The 27118-nt window shown below is 52.1% G+C and overlaps 1 protein-coding gene across 3 annotated transcripts in view; it reads left to right on the top strand.

The window, feature by feature from the left end:
* Window positions 1–27118, top strand: part of ARNT2 (aryl hydrocarbon receptor nuclear translocator 2) — a 153863-nt gene that overhangs the window by 27282 nt on the left and 99463 nt on the right. For 2 of the 3 annotated variants that reach the window (XM_055326401.1, XM_055326402.1), the window contains exons 2-3: window positions 13325–13439; window positions 19716–19763. In XM_055326401.1, coding sequence (XP_055182376.1) covers window positions 13325–13439; window positions 19716–19763 — 163 coding nt within the window. Of the gene's footprint in view, window positions 1–5198; window positions 5217–13324; window positions 13440–19715; window positions 19764–27118 lie in introns of those variants that run through there. The other variant, XM_055326403.1, reaches the window with a different exon arrangement.

The following is a 27118-nucleotide window of genomic DNA, read 5'->3' on the forward strand; positions in this document are numbered from 1 at the left end:
GGCACCTGGCAGCCTCGTGGGGTTCAGGAGACGCCCGCTCTTGGGGTGGCCCCCTGCCCTCTTCTCCCTTGCCCTCCTCTCCCTGCCCTCTCACATCCTTTCCCTCCCCTGCCCTCCTTTCTTTCCCTACCCTTTCTCATCCCTCTTCCCCTCCCCTGCCCTTCTCTTCCCTGCTGTCCCCACCCCTCCCCTCCCCCTGCTCTGCCATCCCCTCCCCTCCCTCACCCCTCCTCTTCCCTGCCCTCCTTCCCATTGCTCTCCTTCCCTGCCCTGTCCTGCCCCTTCCCTCCCCTCCCCTCCCTCCACACCCTATCCCCTCCCCTGCCCTCATTCCCAACCCTCTTCTTCCCTGCCCTCCCCTCCCACCCTCACCCCATCTCCTTTCCCTGGGATGGGCTGCAGGAGGCCCAAATTTCACACATTTCACCAGGGGGGGGTCTGTTCTGCTCCCCAGCTCTGCATTCAGAGCCCCTGGACTGCTGCCCAGGGAGCCCAGCGTCCTGGGTCTGCTCACTTACTTTCTGTGAAATCCCCTGCACTGTGCCCTGATCCTGTGGGTATTGTACTCTGAGTTTTCACAACTTCAAGGTTATAGAGAGTGCTGAGTGGGAGAGGAGAGTCCTATGTAGGTGTGAGCTGTGCCCCCTCTTTGGTGGGTTTGCTCGAAGACCCACAAACACGAGGGACTGTGTGCACACACGTCAGAGGTGCATGGAGGCCAATCGGGTGCACTTAGGGGTGACAAGGCTGCAGCTGAGGATCGTCATGATGGAATAGCCACAATGAAGATCTGGCCTTTCCACAAAAACGTGTCATTACTGTGTCATTGCCATTTCAGGGCCATCATGTTACTGGCCTGCCATCTGGCTCAGTCACCCCCCCCCCACCCCTGTACAGCTCTATCCATGGCCAGGCTGTCCCGCACTCCCCACGCCACGGCTTGTCCATCGGGTGAAACCCACACCCATTTGTGGTGGTGTCTGATGGAGGGATGCTGTGTTGTGGTTCTCCATGTGTCCTTTACCTTTGTTTCCTCCCTTTATCTTCCATTGTGTCTGGGCTGACCATGAGCACCCATAGATTGCCTTGATGAGTCTGATTCTGAAGGCCCCCGTGTGCATTTTGGAGGTAGCATAGTTGACGAAGTTGGTGATCACGTCATCCTTACAAAGGTATGAGGATTCCAAATGGGACTTTTTCTTGAAAGATATACAACCTAAACAGTAATAAATTTTAAAATATTTTTAAATGGTAATAGTTGTTTATTAAACATCATGAATGCCCCAACACCAGACAATTCCACAAAGATGTGTGTTACAATATGATAATTGCTTTATTCTCCTTTGTATTTTTATTTCTGGGTCTGTACACATGTTGGTTCAAGGAGGATAGAACAGTCTATTGACAGGTGGCAAGCGCATGGGTTCCCTCCATATTTGTAATTTCCACATTTCCTTTCATATATTTAAGTATTTGAAAGTTCTTAATAATTGATTTTGCACGTGAAATTTATAGCTTTCACCATATGGCCGTGCAGCATCACACATTTTACTTCTGCAGTGATACACATATTTATACACCGTCTGATTGGGAGAATCAGAACAAATCGTGCATACAGGATGTTCGGGTCCCTTCATCTAGAATGCACATTTACAGTTGGAAGTGAATCCCTGGGCTTGAGTGATAAGCGCAGCAAGTAGCACACCTTGTTTGTAGCATTGATGGTGGTGTGCCGTGGGCGCCGATGCCAGGGTGCCCTGTGTGATTGGGTGGTCCTGGGTCACACACAAGGGCAGGGGTGCTGGGGACGATCCTGCAGGGGGATTCCAGACCCTGTCCTTTCAAAGGCCCAGGTATTTGCACAGAAGCCAGGGCCAAATAATAAGTTTGAGGCAGGTAGCGTGGCTGATGCAGAACTCTGGCAGACCCCGGCAGAGCCCTGTTCCACATTTTCCTGGAATGTTATTCCTTGGGGTTGTGACATTTAATGGGCTGAGTGATTTTTATCATTGTGGCTATTCCATCACGTACCAGCTGCTCTCTTTATGTCAGACACTGGCCCTGTTCCCTTTCACCCGGGAAGGTCTGTCACATATTCAGGATGTTGTCATCCTTCCTGCCTCAAGGTCTCCTTCAGAAGACAAGTCTGGGCTGGTCGGCAGACTCTCCTCCACACAGATCTGAACTCTTCACCATCTCGTTCCCATCTGCACATCAGAGCCCTCTGCATACTCCACCAGCAGCCCCAGGCCTGCCTTTTCTCTGGCGGGGTCGGCCCTGCTGTGCCTCGCTCTGGTGCTCAAGACCCAGGCCCCGGTGGGCCACCCTGGGATCTCAGCCAGGACCCCCAGGAATCCCTTCTTCTGCCCACTGACAGACCCTGACCCTTCCGGGCAGGTGATCTGGCCTGTCTTCTGCATGGCTGTCAACACCCACTCTCCTGGGATGGCCTCTGGCCACCGGATTGGACTAAAGCCTGAGACAGATGGTGGGTGGGTGTCCCACCATGGTTCACCCCACGGAGGTGGTTTGTCGTCTCTCCCTCAAGGGGCGGCCTGGGTCCACTCCATGGAGTGTGCTCTCATGGCCTTGTTCCAGAGTCATAATCTTGATGGTAACCTCCCTACCCTTCTGCTTGAATTACTGCTTGCCTGTATCCTTGCTGAGTCTGGGTTTTCCACCTTCCTAAAGTGCAGGGCAGGGACTCTGGGACTTCAGGCAGCAGGATGGGCGTGTGGTCTAGTGGCAAACACGGGTGTGGACCTCCCAGTGGGCTCTGGTGCAGTGCTCACGTTCCAGAGGGCACAATGCATGCCTAAGTCAGCCTGGGGAGCAGGGCTGTGCCTTGCCGGTCTCATTAGCAGAAGTGGGGGGCATCTCAGGGGGCTCCTAGGACTAATTCGGTTCTCTAACACTGCCGGCTGGGAATGGCTCAGGTTCACAGCCAGATGCCCGGTGGCTGGGCTGGGGGCACCAGCTGTGGGAGGCAGGGCCCAGCCCTTTCCCGTGTCTGCACCTCCCACCCTGCTGCAGAGGCCCAGCCTGCCTGTTGGATGAGGCTGCCTAGCAGGGGACACAGGGCTTATTGCAAGGACCTGAAATGTAGCAAGGACCCGGCTCTCAGTCTGATAATTTTTCTGTACATTGTGCTATAATAATTGCACCCCACGGAGGGCCTTTGGGAGCCGTGCGCCCTGCCTTCCTTCCCAAAGTGGAAGGAACCCTCCCTTGCTCTTGTGTCAGGAGGAATCCTTTCTGATCTCCCCGAGACGTGTTAATAATAATCCAGACATTTCACACATATACTGTGGTTGCACCAGAAATTCAAGTCCCTAGTTTTTCAGAACCTAAGCAGTTAATGTTAGAAATTTTGCTGCAAATAAATTGATCAGTATGCAAGACAGTTGTCACGGCTGAATCATGGTCCACAGTAAGGTAAACAGATCTGTGATGACATTTTCTGAGCAGAATACAAATGCAGCTCATTTCCTCACAGAGGTTCCTGACATTTCTTCTACACGGATAACAGATTCTCCCAAGAAGGTGTTGGTCACAAGGAAGAAAGATCTTTGTTTAATCCCTCTGAAAAGGTAGGGCTGTGATATTTGGTGTGCTTTCTGTGAAAAGAATTGTTCTGAGAGAGATGGCTGTTGGGGAGAGCGTTTTGCTTTGCTTTGCTGCCTCCCACCCCCACCCTCAGAGAGACCCTTCTGGTGTTTCGTCTATTGGAATTATCATTAAACCATCATGTGGTTGTATTGTGAAAGTTTGCATGTAATTAGTTTTTTTTCCCCCAATGTGAAGATCAAGGGATAATTTTCTTATTGAGAGTGCCATGAAATAGTGGTGGGGGGCGGGGGACGAAATGTCTCTCACTTGCTCATGTTCCTTGCATCTGGAATGCCCTCCCGCTCCCATCTCCCCACGCTTTCCGCCGCCTGTGCTCTATCGGAGGCGTCCTACACAATATGTCTGCATTTGAAATGTGAGATGGTCTTGAGCTAGATGCTACATCAGAAGCCAGCTATGTTTTCTGCGTTATGGCGAAGCTTTCAAACCCCTCAGCTCATACTGATGTTAGAATGAGCCAAAAACCTCTCTGCAACTTTGCATAAGGCAGGTAGTCATTTTGCCCGAGTGTGTAACGGGAAATGGTGCTTCCCGAGGGGACGGGGCGGGGGGGGGGGATCTGCATTTGGAGTCAGACTGCTGAAGAGAGGGGTCTTTCTGCCTGTTTGTGCATTTGCTGTTGATTGTGACCTGGGACCCAGGGCGGAGGTCTATGTATAAGGGCTGCGTTTGAGGAGGGGGAATAATACTAGGTCTCGTAGGAGTTGAAGGAAGCTCCAGTGACTGGACATGAACCAGGTGGGGGCCATACCCCTCGAGGGTGAGACTGGGTGGGTCTGCTCAGAAACTCAGCGGTGATCAAAGGAATACGTTTAGGATAAGGGCATCTTTTACATCCTGCTTCATTCCTCCCCATGCATTAGCACTGCCAGGATGGCACAGATGTGGCCTCCTCCGGGAAGCCTTCTCGGATCCTCCTGGTCATTCCCACAACATGGTGTCTGTCTCTTAGCATAGCATGCGGCTCTCACTAGGGAATTGCCCAGCTTTGTGTCTTCATCAGAGGCAGGAGGGGGGTCTTTTCATTTTTGATTACCTGACTTCTACCATAGCTCCTGGCTCGAAACCAGAGCTTTGCAAATGCTGTTTGTAATTGAAACAGGATCCCATTTGCTTACAGCTGCCTCTGCAAAAGGAGGATTAATCCCATTTCTTCATCAGAGAATAGGTAGAGAAACAGAGTCACACACGGGGACACCAGAGCGAGGACCAGAACCCAAGTTGGCGCATGACCCCGTGCATAAATGGATGGAGGGAGGTGTGAACGTGTGTGCCTGCACTTGACCGCAGAGCCCCACATATCAGGTGTGTGGCATGGTAGATGTAAATATGCAACCCACCCAGCCATATTTTTCTTCCTCCTCCAGAAATTTTTTGCCCCATCCAGTCTCAGTGTAGGAGGATCAGGTGATCAAGGCTTTTTAGAATCTTCCCTTTCTGGGTGCTGACGATGACACATGGAGTATTTTGAGGCATTGACATCATCTCTTTCCTCCTGAATGCCCTCTTTGCGATTCCATCACTCAGGCCCTGCCATCTTTCACCTGGACTGCTGTCACCTTCCTTGCTTCACAGGATCAGTGCAGGTACGGTAAGAATGAATCCCAGGGTACCAGACCTAGCCTGGGTGTGGAAGGGACCAGCCAGGGACAGGCTTCCCTGGGAAAGTAATGTTTGAGCTGAACTGAACGACTGTTAGGAGTTAGATTGGTAGAGAGGAAAGAGAGCTCTCTTCCCCCATGATGCGGCATGTGCAAAGGCCCCGAGGTGGGAGGGAACGTGGTGTGTTCAAGAAGCTGATAGAACAGTGTGGCTGGATCTCAGGAGCTGTGCTGGAGGGGTGGACAGCAGCCTGACCACATGGGAATGGGCTAATCATGGCAGGGAACTGCACATTTGTGCCAAGAGCAAAGAGAAGCCACTGGAGGATAGAAGCAAGAGCTGGCCTTAGTGGATGTGACCTCTGTGAGAATGGATGGGAGGGCAGGAGATGTGGGGAGGCCAAGGGAGGAGGTCCTGAGGCAGGCCAGCAGCAGAACCCAGAGATGGAGAGACCATTAGGGAGTAACAGCAGAACCTGATAACTGCATCTGGGATTGTGGCCAAGCTCCTGAACGAGACGCCCTGGGGAGAGGAGAGTTGGGGAGGCATGGAGGGAGGCCAAAGGTGGGAGACCAAGAAGGTGGGGCCTGTGAGTGGGAGGGGCCAACATGGACCCTGGAAGCCCGGGAGAGAGGTGGGTCGGTGAGTGGGCGACACCTCCAGAGAGGGGGCAGGGAAGTGACCCTGTGACGAAGCTCTCTAGTGGGTTGAATAGGGCCATAGGTCTGACCATGGAGGGCTGCACAGGGGGCCAGGAGGCCTCAGGATGAGACGGGGAGCAAGTGAGTTTGCCGTGTGACAGACTTTCACTGGTACAATCCCAAATCCCTCATCTGTTTTTAACATTGATTTAAATTTTGCTACACGATGTCCTGTCATTAGAATGCGCTCGTGATTCTGTGCTGCAGTAGGCGCCTCTCCTTTCTCTGTGTGGTTAGCCCTCAATGGCATGGGAAAATCAGGGTGAGGACTGTGACTTCCCCTTCCAGGGTCCTCTGGGGTGGCCACAGGGAACTGGGGTCCAGGATGTTCCTCTTGCAGGAGTGTGGAGGCCATGCCTGTGCACCTGCTCCGGGAGGCTCTCAGCAGGCTGTGTCCACATCGGGCTTGGGGTGGGGTTCATGCGTGTGCCCCTGTGTGAGGTCCTGGGGTGGCATGGGCAGGGTGGGTGTGGGGACACAGGTGGGGCCTGTCTGCAGACCCCTCCCTCCCTTCGGTGGTGCTTGGGCTGCCGGTGGGATAATGGCCCTGTGTTGTACAGGGTGGAAGCACAAGGTCTGCCCGGGAGCAGAGCCATGTCTGTGCTCCCCTCCTTCACATCCCTTTGCAACAGCATCACTTGGTGAACGTGCTGTGAGTGGGGGCTCCCCAGCAATTAGACCTTTTATGGGATGCCTGGGTGGCTCAGCGGTTGAGCACTTGCCCCTGGCTCAGGGCATGATCCTTGGTCTCAGGATCGAGTCCCGCATCAGACTCCCTGCCTGGAGCCCGCTTCTCCCTCTGCCTTCGTCTCTGCCTTTCTCTCTCTGTGTCTTTCATGAATAAATAAAATCTTAAAAAAAAAAAGGAAGACCTTTTATATGTCTGTACCCCCTTTTGTGGCCCAGCACTAAGAGCTAAAATCACGGAAGTCACATAGTTTCTTACAGTGAGAAAATGATTGCAAGTTTTGTTAGCATCTGTGTTTGTGTGTTGAATTCGGCCGCATTCAGCTGAGCTCACCATGCTGAGCAGCATCCTGGGGGCTTTAGGAAAATGAGCTTCTTTTATCTTCCAAACAGCTTCATAAGATACTTATCATTATGATGCCCATTTTGTAGCTGGTAGATTGAGGCACACACAGGTTACACACACACACACATACACACACACACATGCAATGTCTGCTTTAAAAAACATTCTTCTCAGGCAGCCTGGGTGGCTCAGCGGTTTAGCGCTGCCTTCAGCCCGGGGTGTGGTCCTGGAGACCCGGGATCGAGTCCCACGTTGGGCTCCCTGCATGGAGCCTGCTTCTCCCTCTGCCTGTGTCTCTGCCTCTCTCTCTCTCTCTCTCTCTCTCTCTCTCTCTCATTCTCTCTGTGCCTCATGAATAAATAAATAAAATCTTAAAAAAAATTCTCTTGGAGGAAAATAACAGAGTGGAAATTATTTCTGCCAGGCATCTCAAGTAAGTGACTTTCCGTAATACCCCCAAATAACTGTGCAAGATGCAGGAGAACTCCTTACTTCATAGATGGAGACTCTGAAGCTTAGGAAGGATAATAGGTCGCTTGCCCATGACCCCGTGTCTTGGTGGAGTGACCCCAAAACATGAAGGTCTCCTGCATGGCACAGAACTCCGTGTGGGCCTTTGCTTTAGAATCTGGGCCTTAGGACGTCTCTTGCTGCCCGAGTGGAAGGCCTGCTGGTTGCCCAGCCTCTGTCTGAGCACCCTGAGGGGCGAGGGCCCCAGAGTCACTGGCCAAACATGAGAGCATGTGTGGCCCGTCACTGGCCGTGTGCCCAGGACATGACACCTACCTCTCTCTGCCCACTTCCCTCATCTGTAAAGTGGGCTGACTTTGTACCTGTCCTGTAGGGGGGATGCAGAGCACGTGTGAAGAGCTCAGAACATAGCTGGCACCCCACATACACTCTACCATTTCTATACAGAAATATTTTAATTATATGCATATAAGGTTTTTATCATTATCCTTATGCCCATCCATCCTATTGGTGGACAGTCCTGTGATGAAAAAGGGTTTCTCTTTCTTTGTCTTTTGGATTCATTGCTTCTGATTCTCCAGGTATATATGCTTTTTACTGTGTTTTCCACCCCAAACCCTTTAAAGATGTTTATCATTCTAGTTGTGGTCATTAAATTAACACACTATTACCCTCACATCAAAGTAACTTACAGTCATTGGAAAAAAAAAAAAAAAAACCTGTATTCAAAAACAAAAAGAGTTTTTAGGAGAACATAAAACCCACCTATGATTCCTGCCACAGAAATAGCCAGATTTAACATGTTGGTGTCCTTGTGTTTGTCTTCTGGTCTTTTCCTGTGCATGTGACCCGTACACACACACCCCCAGGACCCTCTCAGGTCTCAGGATCTGTGCTGCCAACTCCAGCTTCAGGAAGGCAGAGCTCATGTGCACCCCGCAGGGCAGGGGAGGGCTGTGGACACCCACAGATGATTTGCCTTCTGTCCAGTGCACTGTGCGGGTTCCACTTCTCTTCATTTTGCAGTGAAATTCAGAAGCCCTGAAGCAGGAATGCCTGGGTGGCTCAGCAGTTAAGTGACTGCCTTCTGGGTGTGAAGGCACCCAGGGCATGATCCTGGAGTCCTAGGATCAAGTCCCGCATTGGGCTCCCTGCATGGAGCCTGCTTCTCTCTCTGCCTGTGTCTTTGCCTCTCTCTGTGTCTCTCATGAATAAATAAATAAAATCTTTAAAAAAACAAACAAACAGAAAAGAAGCCCTGAAGCAAATCTCAGTGTGCTTACAGGGCTACTTCAAGGCCTGCCCCTTGGGGACCCTCACCTCGGACCTGGCAAGAGACCTTCCTCCACCCACCTTCCCTGAGTGGACATCCCAGGAGTTATGCTCAGCTATATTCGAGTCCTATAGAAAAGTTGCCAGAGGGGTGCCTATGGGGCTCAGTCGGTGCGGTGTCTGCCTTTGGCTCAGGTCATGATTCTGGGGTCCTGGGATTGAGCCCCACATCGGGCTCCCTGCTCAGGGGGGAGTCTGCTTCTCTCTCTCCCTCTGCCCTTCCCCCTGCTTGTGCTCTTACTCCCTCTCTCAGATAAATAAAATCTTTAAAAAAAAAAAAAGTTGCCAGATTTGGGGAGCAAGTATTCACTTTTCCAAGGAAGGCTGATAGCTGATCCCATGGGTGGATGCAGGCATAGGTTACAGAGAAGAGACACATGTTTTTGTTATTTTTTTTATTTGAATGCACTAAGGGTGGCTTGTAAAAGACACTGAAGTTTAACCTTTAGAGTGAATTTTAGTCTCACTGATTGCAACTTCCCTTTAGCTTATTTGGTATCTAAAACGCTATTTCAGTTACCAAAATCACATTTGATAAAATGAGACGTCTATTCCTGAAATATACCTTAAAAAATAGGAATAGGAGCTGATTTTTTTATCTTAAACAAGCATCATCATAAAATTATGATCATTTTAATCATTGTTTCTTGACTAGTATTTTTCCCCCTCAGGTACTGTGTTAGGCTCTTCATATGCATTATTCTTAATTTTTAAAAGGACTCTTCAAAGTAAATTATCATGACTCTTTGACTAGGGGTGGCCTGGTCACTCTTAGAACTGGAAAGTGTTGCATTGTGATTTGACACCAGGCATGTTTGATGGTAAAGCCCCATGGTCTTGGTGACTCAGCTCTAGGCCATTATTACTAAATATTGTCCTGGAAGGTCTGGCTAATGAAAAAAGGCATGAAAAAGAGATTAAACGTTTTACTGTGGAAATGAGAGCACAGGATCCTTATTTGGAGTCCACAGGCTTTGTGAACTCAGAAAGTTCAGAAGAATTCATGAGAAGTGATTAGAACAAATATAAGAATTTGGTGGAATGGCAGGACACAGGGTGACAACACTATTAACTCTTCAACCAGGCATGTGCATTTTGACAGGGTGACACACAGAACAGTGAGGGTGGGGAGGACAGGCTCCTTTGCTGCTGTGGCGGGGGGAGGGAATCTCAAGCAGACTCTGAGCTGAGCCCTGAGTGCAGAGACAGATGCAGGGCTGGGGGTTGAGCTCCTGACCTTGATAACACGACCTGAGCCAAAACCGAGAGTCAGGAGCTTGACCCACTGAGCCACCCAGGTGCCCCAGTATTATGGAATTTAAATGGAAGAATAGGCCCGAAAGACGGATAAAGGTAATTATGGATGGTAAGAGTGGTGGGTGAGGGTCTGTCACTAGGTACTGTATGACGTTGCCACAAAAGCAAGCACAGACAACTAGGTAATTGGCAAAGAAATTGATTATCTGGGAGTGTTCTGTGGTCAGATCCAGTGTAGGACAGAGGGCGCATCACAGCGCTTACAAGGAGAAGGATTCCTGAATGAACGAAGGTTGGGACGATTTCCCTTCTGTTCCACTGGGGACTGAATTGTGTCTCCCCAAATTCCTATGTTGCCACCCTCATCCCCACTGTAATTGAATTTGGAGATAGAGCTTTCAGGCAATAATTAAGGTGAGGTGAGGTCATAAGAGTAGGGCCCTAGGGCCTGGTGGCCTTTCGAGGGGAAGACACACAAAGCTGCACAGAAGAGGTGGCTGTCTGTAAACCAGGGAGAGGGTTGCCACCAGGAGCGGAATTGGCTGGCTTCTTGATCTTGGACTTCCCAGCCCCAAACTGTGACCAATCAGATGCCTTTTGTCTCAAATGAGCACCTGCCTGTGGTGTTTTGTTACCCTGGCCTGAGCTGACCAGTGCATCTTCTTCAAACTCTACCTCTTAATGCTTTCTCTGGTATTAAAAAAAAAAAAAAAAATCTCTCTAAAAGACAAGTGACAAATTGGAAAAAAATATGTTGTAAAATATTTTCAGTCCATACAACAAAGCTCTACTATCTTTATTACAAAAGGAGGTTGTACACACAGATAAGGAAGAAACGCTGAATTCTGGGAGGACAGAACCTTCCTGAAGGCTGGGCTGCTGCCACCTTCGTGTTACTGCTTCAGCGCACCCTTTGCAGGCCGGGTGGGAGCCTCTCATCTTCACACTGTGATGTGATACACCTATGCGTGGGGCTCATTTGCCCCCCCCTGCCCCACCCATGCTGAAACGCATTGACTGTATGACAGGTGCATGTTGCCTGTGAAGATTTGGGCTGTCTTAGCACACCTGCCACGTCACCTTCATGAAGTGCACCGTGTCCCCACAGTAGAGACTGCTGGTGTCCACTGGTCTCCTGCCCAAGCTTGGAGGGCTCTGGGGTGTGTTCCTTGGGATCTATGGAGTCAGGCTGGTTGTGGGCCTGCCCTCGCACAGCTGGCCCTTCTGCTGGGCAGAGGAGGTCGAGCCCTCGAGTGGCATTCCAGGGAGCAGATTGGATGCCGACATGCCAGGGAGATCGGGCCTGCCTTGCCCTGACCAAGCGTGGCACTTGTGCAAACCACCTGGTCTCTTTCTCTTGCTTCCCTCATCCGTGCGAGGGGAGGAGTGGACAGTGGGTGCTCTTGAGCCCTTGTCCCGTATCTGGGTTTCATGGAGCTTTACTGTCTGTAACTTGTGTTAACCAAACAGTATTTTTGTTTTCCCAGAATAAAATTGGATGACTATCATTTTGTCTAAACTAAACTTTGTCGCCCTGCCTTCCCACCGCCACTTTTATGACATGCTGGTCTAAACAGTTAAACAAACATTCTGATATAGTACTTCTCAGTACCTTTCTAAAGGACATTGGAATCTCTAAGGAGGGGATGAGTGTGTGGCTTTTCCTAACTTGGTTGACTGTGGAACACTTTTCCTCGGAGGATTTTAAGGGACTGATGTTCTCCGTGGTTTATTTTGGGAAGTGGGGACTTTTGTTTTCTCCTGTGTTTGTGCTGGCGGCAATCCTGCCCTCAGTTTTGGGGCTTTCATGGACTTAATCTGTTTCAGTCTCCATTTCAGAAGAAACACAGATTTCTTATCAGTGTCAGCAGATGGCGAGGTCACAGGGTTGCCCTGCTAATCCTGTTTAGCTGTCACACATCCAGTACAGTAATTGTTGAAAGGGGAGAGGATTACTTTAAGAAAGGAATTTTTTTTTCACCTTGAGCACTTTCCAGTGTATACATTGGTTTAAAAAAAAAACAGTAACTATAATAGCTCTCTAGTTTTTGTGAACAGAGTAGGGCAGCTAAATTAAGATGTCATTTGTTAGTAGTAGAAAATTCTCCTTCAGAAGCTGTTAGTGGATGAGTTTGAGTTGATCGTAGAGTGTGTTTTTTAAACACGATGTCTCTCGATGCTAACGTGGGGCAGCTGTCCGGCGCCTCCCTGATTTCTGGAAGGGGGCAGAGGGCAGAGACCTCATGTCAGCACCACTGTACCCCTGACGAGGGCCCAGGTTCCCATACTGGTCCCAACCTGTCTTCTTGAAATAGGTTTTTGTCATCTGCTGCTTCCCTTCTGAGATGAGTGAGGGCAGGCCTGGGACAGTTTCTCTCCAGGACAAGAAGCAGATTCAGACAGGATGCCTGAATATTTATTTTTGCCATTTAATATTCTTAGGAAAGGGTTCCTGAGTTCAGGAACCTTCCCCAAAGTAGGAAGGAGAAACCCTTGAACTATGTGGTTTCTTTGAAATCGGGAATGCTTGACCTTGTCCTTATTAGCTTACAGAAAGAAGCGTCCAGCTCAGAAGAAATGATGCATTAGTATAGCCGAGCATAGGGAAGGACTGCTCTCCTAATGCCAGACTGCTTATTCTGTAAATTATTATGTGCCCTGGGGAGGCCCGGCTGTGGGGAGGCCAGAGAGGTGTGGGGAGGCCAGGCCTTGGGGAAGCCAGGGAGGCCCATCATGCAGCCTGTAGCAATGCTCCCTGTTGTCCTCATGAAAGGTGGGACCACGTGGGGCCCTATATTCAGGGTTCTGAGTCCAAATTCAGAATGGGGAACAGCCTTTCACCTGAAGACGAGTGCCCAGGGTGAAGGCTGAGCATTGGGGCCCCAGCCACAGGGGGCGAATTCCTGAGTTCCGGTAGGTTTGCTCCATCTGGATTACCACTTGTTGCTCTTGTGGTGGCTCCTTCCTCTCAGGCTCAGGCCACGCTACCTGGATCTATGGAAGGCTTACCTGCCTCCAGGTGGCCAGGAGTCCCTTATGAAAGCTACACATCTGTGCTCTTTTTAACCACCTAAACTAAGCATGGGGGTGCTGCCTGGGGTAGGGGTCTTTTTTCCAAAGGAGAAAGGCAGAGCCCAGCTGGAGAAAGGGCTCACCCGAGTCACATAACTGATGTGGGCAGAGCGGCCCCAGGGCTTTGGGCTCTCCTTCCATGTGCTGCAACTGGTACGCTGGACACCTCTCTTGTTCCTGGGCTTGCTTGGCATTGATAAAACCTCTCTTCTTTGCTGAATTCCAGAAATGGCTTCAGACATCCCAGGATCGGTGACGTTGCCCGTTGCCCCCATGGCGGCCACTGGCCAGGTGAGGATGGCTGGGGCCATGCCCGCCCGTGGAGGAAAGCGCCGTTCTGGGTAAGCAAACAGCGTTTCCAGGAACCGGGCTTACTACATGTTGAGCAACACTCTTGACCTGTTAGGGAAATACTGTCTCTCCCCCTCCTGGAGAATAAAAGCTCAGCAGTTTGCATGCTGTTTAGATTTTGCAAGATCCCTAAGTATGCATGTGATTTGTCTCTGAGTGTCCTGCCCCAGCCCCCAGCTGGGGCCTTCTGTTTTCTTGTCCTTGTGGCCAGGAGGTGCTTTGTAGTCCTGCTGGGCCTTGCTCAGGCCATCTCTGGGAGTGGGGGGAGCTCACAAGTACCCCTGCCTGAGCATACCAGCCATCAGCGGAGGGCAGCGCTCCAGGCCTGAGTTCTAGCCCCTGTGGGCAGTGAGGGTCCCCCACCTCCCACCCCTCAGTGCTCTTGGATCCTGCAGCCAGTCTCTGCTGACTCTGGTACGGTTCAATGCTGGGGGGATCACAAACATATCGCCCTTGGGCTAATGGATCCAAAAACCACATCTACTCAGGAGTGTGGCTCCTGTAGCTTCAGACGTAGATCTCAAACACCAGCCAGGGGCGCTTGAGGGGCTGAGTTGGTGAAGCATCTGCCTTCGGCTCAGGGGTCCTGGAATTGAACCCCACATTGGGCTCCCTGCTCAGCGAGGAGCCTGCTTCTCCCTCTCTCTATGCTGCTGCCTTGGCTCTGCTCTCTCTTTCTCTCTCTGTCTCTCTGTCAAATAAATAAATAAAATCTTAACAAAACAAAACGCCCGCCAGCTAACAAAAATCCTTGCAGGGACAACAAGACTGACATTTTCAGACCCTGTCCGTTGCCCAGCCCTACTCTGCACCAAGATTCTCACTGAAATCTCTGATAAGGTTTCTCATGAAGTAGAATCAGCCTGTCCCCCTAGTGCCATTTCTGACAGCACAGGGCTCCCCGGGAGTGCGGGACACACTGCCCCCAGCCCCAGGCCTGCCCACTGTCCTCCTTCCAGACCCGCTGCGCCTCTACCTGGCATGACTCTAGAAGAGGCAGCAGGGGACAGGCATGCAGGATGGTCTGGAGTGCAGTGCAGCCAGGATGGACAGTGTGTTCAGCACTGTGTTTCTAGATCATTCTAGATGGTGGGAGTGCTGTGTACACTACACGGTCTTTAAAGGAGGGGGCTCAGATTTGGATACATACTGAGAGGGTGGGAGAGGCTGAGAAGCAGCTTTGTGGCTGCACCAGCTCTCCCCTGGTTCAGGGCTTACTCCCCGGGCCCTGCTGCAGTGGGTTCGGTGACCCCCAAGGGCTGGTCCCCAGGGTAGACCCACAGTGACAGAGTCGGGGTCCCCAGAGCAGGCCCACAGTGACCGAGTTGGGCCCTGGGGTGCAACTCCACAGACCCGTTCCAGGGCTCATTGCAAATCACCTACAGTCCCTTCCGAATTAGCTCTTTGGGCAAACGGGGCACCAAGCTCGGTGCTCTCTCTGCTCTTGCAGGGAGGCAGGTGCTGTTAACACGTCAACTTGCTAACTTTTTTTTACAGATGCCAAGAGTTTTTCAATTATTTTAAATGTGCATGTTTCCTCACTTCCATTCCCTGGAGACAGAGCTCTGTGATTGGCCAGTACTTTCTTAAGTACAGAAGTGGAGAGGGCAGTGGGGTCAGGGCCAGGCAAACATGCTCAGGTGCAGCCTCATCTTTACAGGGAGAACAGCTCCTCCATGCTGGGGGCCGGTTCTGAGCCTCCACCAGGTGTTCTGCCCCCCCCCCACACTACACGGTGTTGGGGGGGTGCGGTCTGTGCTCAGGGCTGGGCCGCAGGGGGCTGAAGCTGACCCCAGCCCACTTAACACCCTGACTTCTGTTTGCCACCCTGGCTGGTGATCGGACCATGGATCAGGCTTTCCTGAGGAAGTTGTCCCCAGCTGTCCCTTCCCTAGCAGATCTCACACACACATACACACACATACACACACTCAGCATCCATTGGAGGTAGAGGGGACCCGGGGTGGGTGGGGACAGAGCCTGAGGCCATACCACCTCCAGCTAAGGAAGTCAGACATCACAGAGACTGGAGAGATTCATGAGGAGGGACAAGGACTACTGACACACTGGCCAATAGTGTAGACAAGGTGTCACCCCTTAAGGACAGACCAGAGACCTGTCCCCCCCAAGTCCTCATTCCTGGGGAATGTGCCTTCTTCCTTTCCCCTGTCCCAGGGAGGGAGCAAGCAAACTGTTCCTTTTGCTCAACTCCAGTGACTTAGAGGCCTATCCTCCATGTCTATGCAAGGAAATGTGCAGTTGCACAGGCTGTTTCCAGAGTAATCCTTGCAGCTGGCATTTAACGCTGTGGATCTGCTCCCGATAACACCTGATCACCTCCTAAACACTTAGCTAAAGGCGCTGCCTCCTCCCTGGGAATGTGGGGCTCTGGAGAGACACGGAGAGAGGGAGGGAATGAGAGAGGGCATCGGTGGTGGGAAGGCCACAAAGGCCAGGGTCTTCTTGTTGCCCTAGTCCCTAACCCAGTTTCCAGGGAAAGCCACGCATCCCTCCCAGAGCTTCAAAGCCCTGGGGAGCTGGTCCTGGGCAGGGTTTGGATCCACCTAGCCTATCCCTGCAGCTCCCTGAGGTGCGAATGTCCTTCCCCAGGAGCCTGCAGCATGCTGAGCACCCTGCTAGCAGCCAGGACACAAGGAGATAAGGGTCAGGAGTTTCAGATTCTCTGAAGTGATTCCACATGTGTGGGAGAGATGAGATGAAGCAAGTCACCTGTTCCCTTCTGTCGAGACCTCCCTGATTCCAGTGCCAGGGTGGGAGGGACACACTTCTGGTGAAGGGGACACTGGCCCCCAGAACCAGCCTTGGTTTGGTGGTGGTGGTGGGCAGAGCCAGGCCAGTCCCTTCAACCCCGTCTTGGAGCCCAGTGTTGGGCTGTCTTAACACCAGTGTCTCCATCCACAGCAGGGGGAATGTGGTCATAGAAACATCGTATCCTTCTGAATGTGTGTCTCACTTGGTGAGCTTTTGTACGCTTAGATCTGGCAGGGCTGCAGCCCTGCTGGCTGGTCCAGGCTCTGGAGGATGGGTGTTTCTGCACCTGTGACCTCCCTTGTTGTGAGCAGGAGCCTAGGGCTGGCCCGGGGTCCTCCTGCAGTACCACTCTGGGACCTGCCTATCAGCACGGTATCTCCCTTCTCCTAAGAGCCTGAGTACATCTCATCTGATGACTCACCTCAGATAATTCATTACTGTTACCCAAGCTCTGTCCTGGGGACTCACATCACTCACTCTTAACTAATTACAAGCTCAGAAATGCCTTTTCTGGTGTTTTATTGAGGTAAGGATTCTTGCCCATTGACAGGAAAGTGAGGCGGTGCATTTTTAGCCCATTTTTTGAAGTCTCTTAGATCATCCACATGTTGTACCGAATTCTGTAAAGTGAATACAGTAGGATTTCAAAGTCATGTCTTGACTTCTCTCTTTTATTATCCAGATGCTTCAGTATAATAGAGGCACATAAAGAACATAAAACAAAGGATGATTTACTTAGAATTTTTGCAGCAGAAGAAATAAGCCTAGCTATTGGAGTCGTGTTTAAAGTAGGGGATTAGCAGCTGTGACAGACACCTGAAGGTAGTGTCCTGGGAAGTGCTGATGAGCCCATGTCCCCAGGAATTGGGTTTTCCTCTGTAGCTGATGAGCAGTGAGACTCGTGGGGTCAGGTAAGTTATCCTGAGGGTCTGACCAGTCGTTCGTGGACTGGTTTATCTTCTGGGCTCACCCCACAGCGTCCTCCTCCAAACTACAGAATTTGGTCGCTGCACATGTGCGATTACATATGCACAAATGGGGAGGCATGGTTTCATGGTCTCTAATTTTTTGTAGAGTGATCCTGGTCCCTGAGCTCCCCCCTGACTTCCTTATACGCTTGGCTTGCCCCACGGAGCCGGCTGACCTGGCCTCAACTGGGACTGCGTGCTCCACCCAGATGGCTCACGTCCCCGCCTGTCTGCACTACCAGGGTCCGGGGAAAAAATGGAGCTATCTTTACAAAAACTGGGGTGACCCATCATCCTGATTTGGCCTGGGGCTTTCCCAGTTTTAGCACTGAAGTCCCGCATCCTGAGAATCCCGAGTCCGGGAAAACTGGGATGCTTTTTCACCCTAAATACTCCAAAAATCATGCAGGATGAGTCCAGGGGGCTGACTAACACATGGCATCTTGCAGGACCCCGATTATCACACTCCCATCAACTTGCTGATGGGCATTTTAGAGATAACCATACATCTCACACTCACTCAAGGCTTTGCTGAATGCTTACACACGTCCTTAGGAATTTCGAAAATGCGCTTTGTTTTCCTTAGCTCTGAAATGTGTGACCGACAGGCCCAGAGGTTAAGTCATCTCTGTGTGGACAGCACCATCCCTGTTTCCCCCGGTGAGCACTGGGTGGCAGTGTGGCTCTGCAGCTCTGTAGGCCGGGGGTGGGGTGGGGGGAACCTCGGGAGCAGCATTTTTGGTGGGCTTGCCCAGCTGTCACTTCTGGTAAAAGGTGAGGTGGTGGCTTCATGATTCTGCAGGATATTGATGGCTTTGCTCCATTTGGAAAGTCATGCATGTGGCTCCCACTTGCCCATGACACAGACGACTGTGCAGCAGCGGCCTGGTGCCTGGCTGCCCAGACCACAACGGGGACTGTGCGTCTGTCTCGGCAACAGTGTGCACATGGTCTTTAACTCTCCCTTCCCTTCCTGACCACTTTTCCACCCCACCTCCCCTGTCCTGGGTATTTAGTTAAAATTCTTGTTGCCCCTACTCTCATCTAATATCTTTTGTTCTGTTCCTAGCAGCTAGCGTGGCCCACCTGCCTGGAAATGAGGGATTTCAAACTGGCCTTGGGTCCCTTTGGGTCATCCCAAAATGAACAGATGCCTGGATTGGGACTCTGGCCACCCTCCACATAAAGCAAAACAAAACCAAGCGAATGATAGCATTTTAAAGAAGAAAATACTCCTTTGCCCTGATTCTAGTCCCTAAGTTCCCTGAAGCCCAGAGAAGGAATACTGTTTGTCTCATGGGGACCTCTCCTGTGTGGAGAGGAGAGATGCAGAGTGACGTTTGCTTGCAGTGTCAGTGATGAAATCATAGTGCAGGATACAAAGAGCTCTGCCTTTGCACCCTGGCCATTCCCAGTGGCCGGGGAATCCCATACCTTGCCCAGGTCACCATTACCCACCCAGAGCTGGGGATGGGGTCAGTTCCCTTGAGGCCAGCACACTATCCATGCTATGCTGAGCTGCTCTGAGTGCTGGCTGACAGGCGGGCTGGCATCCCCTCTGCGTGGAGTCCACAGGACTGCACCTCACTTGGCCCCTCGGTCCCACCGAGGATGGGACAGATGATGCAGTGGCTCTGGGACAGTTTTCTCTGAGGAGCCGCCTCACCCTGAATGTCCAGGGGAGCCAGGATATCCGTAGTGTTTCTTGTTTTGTTCTTGGAAGATTCTGGGTACAGCTAATGCTAATTCATTACCCCGGCGTCTTCCAGGGTAACATTAATTGACCTCAGAGATGGTTGGCATTTGGAGAAAAGAAGTTTGGGGTATTAGTTAAACAAACACCTATCAAGACCTTCTGTGTTATGTTTGTACTGAGAGGCCCAGGAAGGTGGGTTCTGAGTATTGGGTGAGTTTCAAAGAACAGGCAGGTACTTTGAGCAGCTCAGGCCTCAGGTCACTGTTTCTCCCTCCACATGCGTTTATTCAGGTTTAGACATTAGGGGATAGTGGCCCTAAATGCCCTTTTCTCTTTGACTCATGTGGAGCCACACGCCCAAGCAGCACAGCCTGTGCTAATCCCTTTATCGCCCTTAAAGCATCCTGCCTTAGAGCTCTGTGAGTGTGCTGACGATATACCACAAAATACAGTGCAACATGTGGCGTTGGTGTGGAATAAAAGATGTAGAGAGGAACAGGAGCCCCCAGCATTGCTAGGGTACAGGGAACGTTGAGCCCAGCAAGTGGCTGGCAGCCTGTGCGTGGCCCTGAGGTCACAGGTTGATGCCGCCACACGGTTGCATGAGTTCCCAACCGAGTAAGGAATGGCGCTCACACTGAGGCCTTTTCTTGGCCCCTCCTCATCCCAAACCTATGTGCTGACCATGTACAGGTGGTGATTTTTTGCACTGCCAACTGTTGGAACTGTGCAGCGTCTGTCCCACCGAATGAGGTTGGGTTGCCAGTAGCTTGTGTCACCCGTGAAATGTTCTGTCTGTAATGCATCTCCTCATGCTCTTGGCTTTTCAGGATGGACTTTGACGATGAAGATGGTGAAGGGCCCAGCAAATTTTCGAGGTGAGTTTACGTTCCTTGGATTTCAAGAAGCCAACACCCGCCATCCCCATAGGGGAACACGCAGGGACTTCAGTGTCTTCTGTCACTGAAAAAGCCATTGCCTGTAGTCTGACACCCTTGCTTATCCCTTGTCCTGTGCCCATGTTTGATCCAGGGACAGGAGCACCCCAGCTGAGACCATGGTGTCAGGTCACCAAGGGCGGATGGTGGGCCTCCAAAGTTAACTGATGAGGTATTAGCTCTGCTGGCTCTTTAAACTAAACAGTGACTTCTAAGTTCTACAGACTCGTTTTTAAAAGATAGACTAGAGCTCAAGTTTAGAAAAAACGCTCAAGATACAGCCCCTTTTCCTACCATGGATGATAAGGGGACACCTGGGGCAACAGGGTGGCCACGTCCTGGATGCAGGCTGCAGAACTGCACTGGAAGGTCCTAAGAACCGTGTCATCACCAGCCACAGGACAGCGTGGTGACTGGGCTGGGGGACTGCCCTGAGGGCACACCGTGTCCCAGAAAGGACAGTGGAGTGCAGGTGCTGGTGTCAGTACATCATGTATGGGACAGACGAGGTAGGCACAGACCCTCGGTTCATACCTCTTCCTTTCTCTTCCTCTCTCTCTCTTTCTTTTTTATTTTTATTTTTGTTTTTGTTTTGTTTAAGTTCAGTGTGAGGTTTGGCAGTGTTGAGAGAGAATCATGGATCATTTCGCGGATTTTAGAAAGTGCCCGTGTGTACTCGGTCTGCTTACGAGGGGCCTGCTGGATATCCCACCCCACCTCCAGGCATTCCCAATTCCTGGTCCTGGGTGACACTTCCTCTGGTGTCTACACCTCACAATTCAGATTGACGGCCTTCGTTCTTTTTCCAAAGTTCTAGACAAATGATGTCTGTGGGGAGCCCCGGGCCCCCTGACCTCTCCAATTTGCTTGGCTCACAGCGGTGGCTGTGAACTGAGTGCGCTTCGCCCCAAACCAAAGGGACACCTGTGTCCCATTGCTGTGCCTGGGCCTCCCAGGGTCTGTACGTCCCTAGTGAACATACTGCCCTTGTGCACCGTCCTCCCCAAAAGCTGTTCCCTCCATCCTCCACGTCAGCTCTGGGGAGAGAGCAGACAGGAGACAGAGAATACTCTACTCTCTAATGACCCCGGAGCTTCTAATCAAAACAAGACATCAGTTTCGATAACAGAAGCGTGTGTTTTCCCTTGGTGCGAATGGGGCTTCAGCTTAGATGTCCACCCGTTTCCTGGGAAAAGCTTTCCTTACAGGGAGTGCTTTGTTCCCAAAACAGAACCAGCCGTGGAGATGGGACACGTGCCTGCCTGTCCGCGTCCATGCTTGCTGCACACCACCCCCTTCTTGAGGAGATACTCACTCCTCATGTCTCTGGGTCAGATTCCCCTTCAAGATAACATTCCAGACGGTGTGGAGCTCAGGAAGTGGTGATTTCTGAGGTCTTGGGACAGAGAAGAGGAGAGACGCAGAGTGACGTTTGCTTGACATCGAAGATCGGTGTCGGTGATGAAATCACAGTGCAGGATACAAAGAGCTTATTGTAGGAAGGCCCATCATTAAGAAACAAACCGTAGACTTCAGGCAGCGGTCTCATAAGGTTGTCAGCAAGTCCGTTTTTACATGGTTCAGACCCACGCTTCTGTGAGCCACAGCCTTCCCTCCACACGTTAAAAACAAGAGGAGAGGGTGGAACGTGTTTGTGACATATGCAGGTACTTACGGGTTGAGTGTGGAAGAGCGCGGGGCCGCACCACTGCCTCCTGGTGGGGTAGTCAGCCAGGGGGTGCAGCTAAGCCACTCGGGGTTGGGGTTGCCACAGAGAATACCTTCCCCCGACTCGGCCAGTGGCTGCTGCCAGAGGTCCCGTCCAGAGGGTCTCCTGCCAGCGTGGTGCACAGCACGCCTGGAGCCCCCACCTCTCCACCCCCTGCTTACAGGCAGCCCCAAGAAACCTGTCCAGGGCGGCCCGGGAAGAGAGAGTGGCGGAGGTGCAGGCCAGCACCCGGTGCAGTTTTGTGACTCAGAAGCTGACCAGGGTGCTGAGCCATGACTTCCGTCCACTCATGTTTGTTCAGCTAGCTTTCCCAGCTTTTCTCGGGGGTGGTCCAAAATTCCATCATCCTACCCATCATCAGACCTCATGTCTCGGTTTTTATCTGGGAAGTATGGCCACAGTCACACAGGAGGTAAGTTGGTCAGTTTTCTCAGACCCACAGCCAACTGCTTGGTACAGGGAGGGATGCTGATTTCACAGGACTCAGGGCGGGGGGGACCAGGCAGGTGCAGCAGAGGAACAGCCGGCTGGGTGGTTGATGTTGAGGACAGGACAGCTGCAGAGGTTGAGCTACAGCCCCGGCTCCAGTGTGGCCAGGTGAGGCCAGGAGCCGGAAGGGCACGAGGGTTGATCACACTGGAGAGTGAAGGCTAACCGTATGCTCACCAGATGGAGCCACCTCGGCCTGCAGTCTGTGGCAGCAACCTGGGTCTGCAGCTCTTCCGTCTCTTTCTCTTTTGACATCCTTGGAATCCTGGGTCACCCACACTTCTGGCTCAGGCACAGCCTGTGGCCTCTGCACCCCCAGATGAGGATTCAGCTGAGCTCTGCCACAGGAGGGAAGGCTCCTGGGCAGAAGGGAGGGGACAGTAGGGAGGATTTGTCCCCCCTTGCCCTGAGGCTGCTGGGCATGCTGGTGCAGGGTGCCCATACATCCTGGTGTCCGCAGGTGCAGCCCATGGGGGACGGTGACAAAGGTCTCAAGGGTAGAAGAGACGAGGTGGGCCCAGGTGGCGCAGGAGGAGCAGGGGTGTAGAGTGATCTTTCTTCCCAAGGCTGTGTCTGGGGAGGGCAGCCTGACCTCATGGCCACCTCTGGGAATTCCTGGGGTCCAGTCACAGACCCTAACAGTGGAGGGTGATGGACTCTCTGTCTCTGGGAAAACCCATCACACACCAGAAAGCGTTTCTCCAAAGACAAGTCTCCCTGGCAGGTAGTCATGGGGCAGAGCCTCCTTTGGGGAGGCCAGCATGAGTCCCCCAGCCCCAGCCCTGAGTGGGTGGCTCTGGCTGACCTGGGGGGGTGGAGATGAGGACCCATCCTGCCCAGCAGGGCCTGCAGCCCCAGCAGAGGAGAGGCCAGACCCCTTCCTCCTGGTCCATGGCTCAGGACCTGATCTTCCTCCCTGCACTGCTCCCACTCCAGGTGGCACATTTTCTGGTGAGTCCTGGGACTTCTTCCCAAGCCTACAGCTGGGATCAGCCACCTCCAGTGGGAAGTGGTGTGAATATTGTTGCATAGGTGGGATGGCTGAGATCCCGGAGCTGTCACATCCCGCGTTCTTAATGTGATTTGCATAGGTGTGTACACATGCGTGTGTATGGGTGCAGCAGTTCATTAAACAAAAGGAATAAAAACATGAAAAATAATTATTTTTCGTATTAGATTTACAACTTTGGAGCAACCGAGCACTCACTCCCAAACCTGTCATTCTGGTCACAGCATGGTATCGACCTTGCCATATTTAGACTCATTCTATACCCTTTCTCCAAACACTCCAATGACCCTGCAGGTGCTCTCAGGTCTGTGGCTGTGAATGCAGCCATGGGCTTGCAGTGACTGGTAAGCTTGAAACCCAAAACCCTGTAGATTTAATGGTGTCTCTCATCCTTCAGTGAATGGGTCTACGTGACCTTCCTGAGGTCCCGTCTGTGTGACTTGTCTGTTTCCTGCAGCGCTTGCAGCACCCGACTGTGCCCGTCAAGAGTTACGGCTTATATTTTGTAGAGTTCAGCCAGTGAGCCTCTAACGTTACCCAAAAGTAAGGATATTCACAATAGGCAAGTTTCCACATGGTTGGCTTTTTATTTTTCATCCCACTTATTTTGATACTTTCAGCTTGATTCTGTGTGGTATTTATGTTCTTCTACTTTTTTTTTTTTTTGGTTTTACAGATTGTGGTGATATTTTACTTTTAATCTTTCTGTCTGAACTTATTTGTTTGAGAGTGAGTGCATGAGCAGGGGGAGGGGCAGAGGAGAGGGAGAAGCAGTTTCCCTACTGAGTAGGGAGCCTGATATGGGACTCGATCCCAGGACCCGGAGATCATGACCTGAGCTGAAGGCAGATGCTCAACCAACCAAGCCACCCAGGTGCCCCATCTTTGCATCTAAATTAATCCACCTTATTTCGTTTATGGGTATGATGATGAAAACCTCATTGATAGGGGAAAATATCTGCTTGGTGGGCAGAAAAAGTGGAGGATTGTTGTTCCCCAGAATTCTTAGTCTGTCCATCTTAGCTTAGAAAGCTGGGTCTTTTGTTCTAGGTGGGAAGATGCTGGAAGTAGTTTCGATGCAGGGAGGATGGCCAGGAAGGAGCAAGGGTTGTCTTCTGTTGTGTGGGTCACATGCATTGGCCGTGTGAGCTCTCTTGACAGTACAAAGAGGTTCAGCTGACCCAAGTTGAACATTTCCAGACTTTCTAGACTATGCCTCAGCATCCTCAGCTCTCGTGAACCAGAAAGGTGTTGCAGATGAGCTGGGTAGAACTTGGCAGAGAGTGGCCCACGAGCACCCAGATGAGTGGGGAGTTTGGTTGGGATTCCTGTTTCTGTGGCTTGGGGTTAGGATCAGGGGGAAAAGGCTTGGGAATCTGTTTCCAGTGGAGCCTACTCTCTCACCGCAGGCCGGTGTGGGCCAGCCTTCTCTTCGGGGGAGATGTTGGGCACTCGTGTGATTCATGTGGTTTTGATGCCTTCTTTACTTTGTCCAGCTGCCCACCCCTATTTCTGTCCTGCAGAGGTGAGCCTTGCCTTGCAGGACTTTGCTGGAGGAGGAGGGCATTCCTGGGGTCCTAGGGCATCCTGGGCTGTGTCTCTCTGGAAGCTGCCAGGCATTTCCCTCCCGTGATGCCTTAGCTATCTTAGCCTCTCGGGGAGTTGGGTTGGGGGGTGCCTTTTGGCTCCAGATCCAGGACCAGTGAGCACACCATTGAGGAGCCTGGCTCGGGTCCTGCTGAGTCAGCACCTCCCTGAGCCTCAGGCCCCTCTTCCACAGAGGGTGACAGGGCGGTAGCAGGGCGGGGGGTAGGGGGGAGCAGGCGGGGGGGGGGCAGATGCAGTGATCACTGAGGCCCTGGTGAGCTGGAAGCTGCTGTATAAACATGGAGGGGGTGTGTCCTGTTGGGGACAGGGTGATAAGAGGCTGGGTTTTGCCCCATCTTTGGAGGATTGGGGCTTTTTCCTCCCCCACCTCTCTGGGTCACACGGGAACCTTATCTTCAGCTTAGATGTGTGGGTACCTTCCAGCTGCCTTGCAGAAAAGTGCCTAGCATGGCTCCCAAGGGCAGGGCGCCTGCCTCCTTCCCATGGAGGGAACATCCTTTGCCCCTTCTAGAGAAGCCTAGTAAGGGACGCCTCCCAACTGGATCTGCCTCTGTGGGTCTTCCCACAGGGCCCTCGGCTAGCCTTGTTGTGAGGCTGCACAAAATGGCTTTCACAGGCCTTCACGGCTCTCCTGGTGTTCCTCCCTGCTGCCTGTGCTCCTGCCCAGGGCAAGATGGCCAGGACAGGAAGGGTGTTCCCTGCAAGCCCAGCAAGATACAGGCTCCCTTCCTGCCATCAGGGAGGAGGCTGCATATTAGCCTTCCCAGTGCCTCTGGGCAAGAGATGAGAGGGAAGCTCCTCCGGGGTTCCCAGCAGGAATGCATCCTGCATCCTGACCACCCTCCCAAGAGGCCAGACTTCCTGCAGCCCTGGACAGCATTCTCTCACACTGTCTACAAACTGAGGCCTTGGAGGGAGACCACCCTAGAGCAAGCTCACCCAGCCTTTCCTGGGTCCCCAGGCCAGCACCCCCTGAGCCTCCTGTGAGAGGTGCATGGTGCAGGGCATAGGTACAGGGATGGTGAGGAAGGCCAGTTCAGGGTGGGCTCCCATGACTTCTGTACCCACTTAGGAATGGTGGAGAGAAGGAAGAGGAAGTCTTGAATCTTCCAGGGCAGGATCTGTGTTGGTTGGAGCACGTGGGATCCCCCCCGACCAAGTGCCCCCTTCCCTGGAATTGCCTCCATCCCCTTTCTGTGGTTACCTCTTACCCGAGAGCCATTTCTCTCTGCCCCTTTGTCTGCCCCGAAGAGCAGGAGCCCTGGTGCTGCCTCCGGGCATTTGCACTGCTCCTATTGCTCAGCTGTTGGCTTGCGGGTTCTCCCAGCTTTCCCGCTGGGGTCGGGAAGCACCCCCACTTCTCATGCTCCCCGTTCTTCACTGCCTTCCCATCTGAGGCCTGCCCTCCATCCCACCCTCCTGTGCCTTTCTGATCCTGCTGGTCTCCTCCCAGAATACACCTCCTGGTCCCGTTGCCAGGTCACCGCCCACCCCTCCAACCCCTATGCCCTCTGGGCCACCGCTTCTGTCCTTTCTGCTTCTGCCCCGTGGTTTTTGTGTTCCACGTGCCTTCCACAGTGTTTCATCCTGCCTCATTTCTACTATGCAAGATGCTGGCTCACCATCCTCATGAGCTGTACCCCTGCAGCTGGAGGACGGGAGTGGGCAATCCTCATTTCCCCTCTAGGTGCCTGGCTCAGTGCTCCTCAGATCAAGTGGGTGGAAGGTGCCCACTGGGCTGCCTGGGTCAGCTCGCACCAGCACCTGAGCTCAGCTGCAGGCACGCTTCCCGTGCTGGTGTGTGCAAAGCCCTCAGCCTGGGTACCCGGCTGCCATCCAGCTGGCATGTGACTGTGCTGACAGCCTGTCTGCTGCCCGGTGGGGAGGGTGGGTTCTTGGCCTACTCAGTACAGGCGGCGCATGCAGGTGGCCTTGCCCAATGTGGTTCTTTATTTGCTGTATGTGTCTCACACCCGGAGCACCCGTGAAACCCTAAATCCTGTAACAGACGTCTCGTGTCTTTCCAGAATATTTTTTAAACCCAAGTAACACCCCCACCAAGCTCTCAGTAGTTTTTAAAAAGGCCTTTGGGGTTTGCCCCATCAAAAAAATAAATAAATAAAAATAAAAATAAAAATAAACCCAAGTAACAGCTTCGTGCCAGTGTTGTAGAGCAGAGCCCTTTCATCCTAAAGGTAGTAATACCAAGATGAAAACATTCGGCTGTCCTGTCTGCAAGTTTTCCATCTTAACACACCACAGAGATGGAAGTCAGGAATCCCTCACAGTGCTGTTGAAATTGTAATTGGCCTCGTGCTGGTTAATGAGCCAGGGATGCACCTGCTCTACTCCGGAGCTGTAGAGGATGTGTGGGGCCCAGAGCAGAGGTGTGTTCACAGCCTTCCATGGAGTCAGTCTACAGCTTCGCTGTCTACTTAGTGACAGGAGGACGGCAAGGCC

This window comes from Nyctereutes procyonoides, unplaced genomic scaffold (assembly GCF_905146905.1).
Source record: "Nyctereutes procyonoides isolate TBG_1078 unplaced genomic scaffold, NYPRO_anot_genome, whole genome shotgun sequence".
Taxonomy (NCBI): Eukaryota; Metazoa; Chordata; class Mammalia; order Carnivora; family Canidae; genus Nyctereutes; species Nyctereutes procyonoides.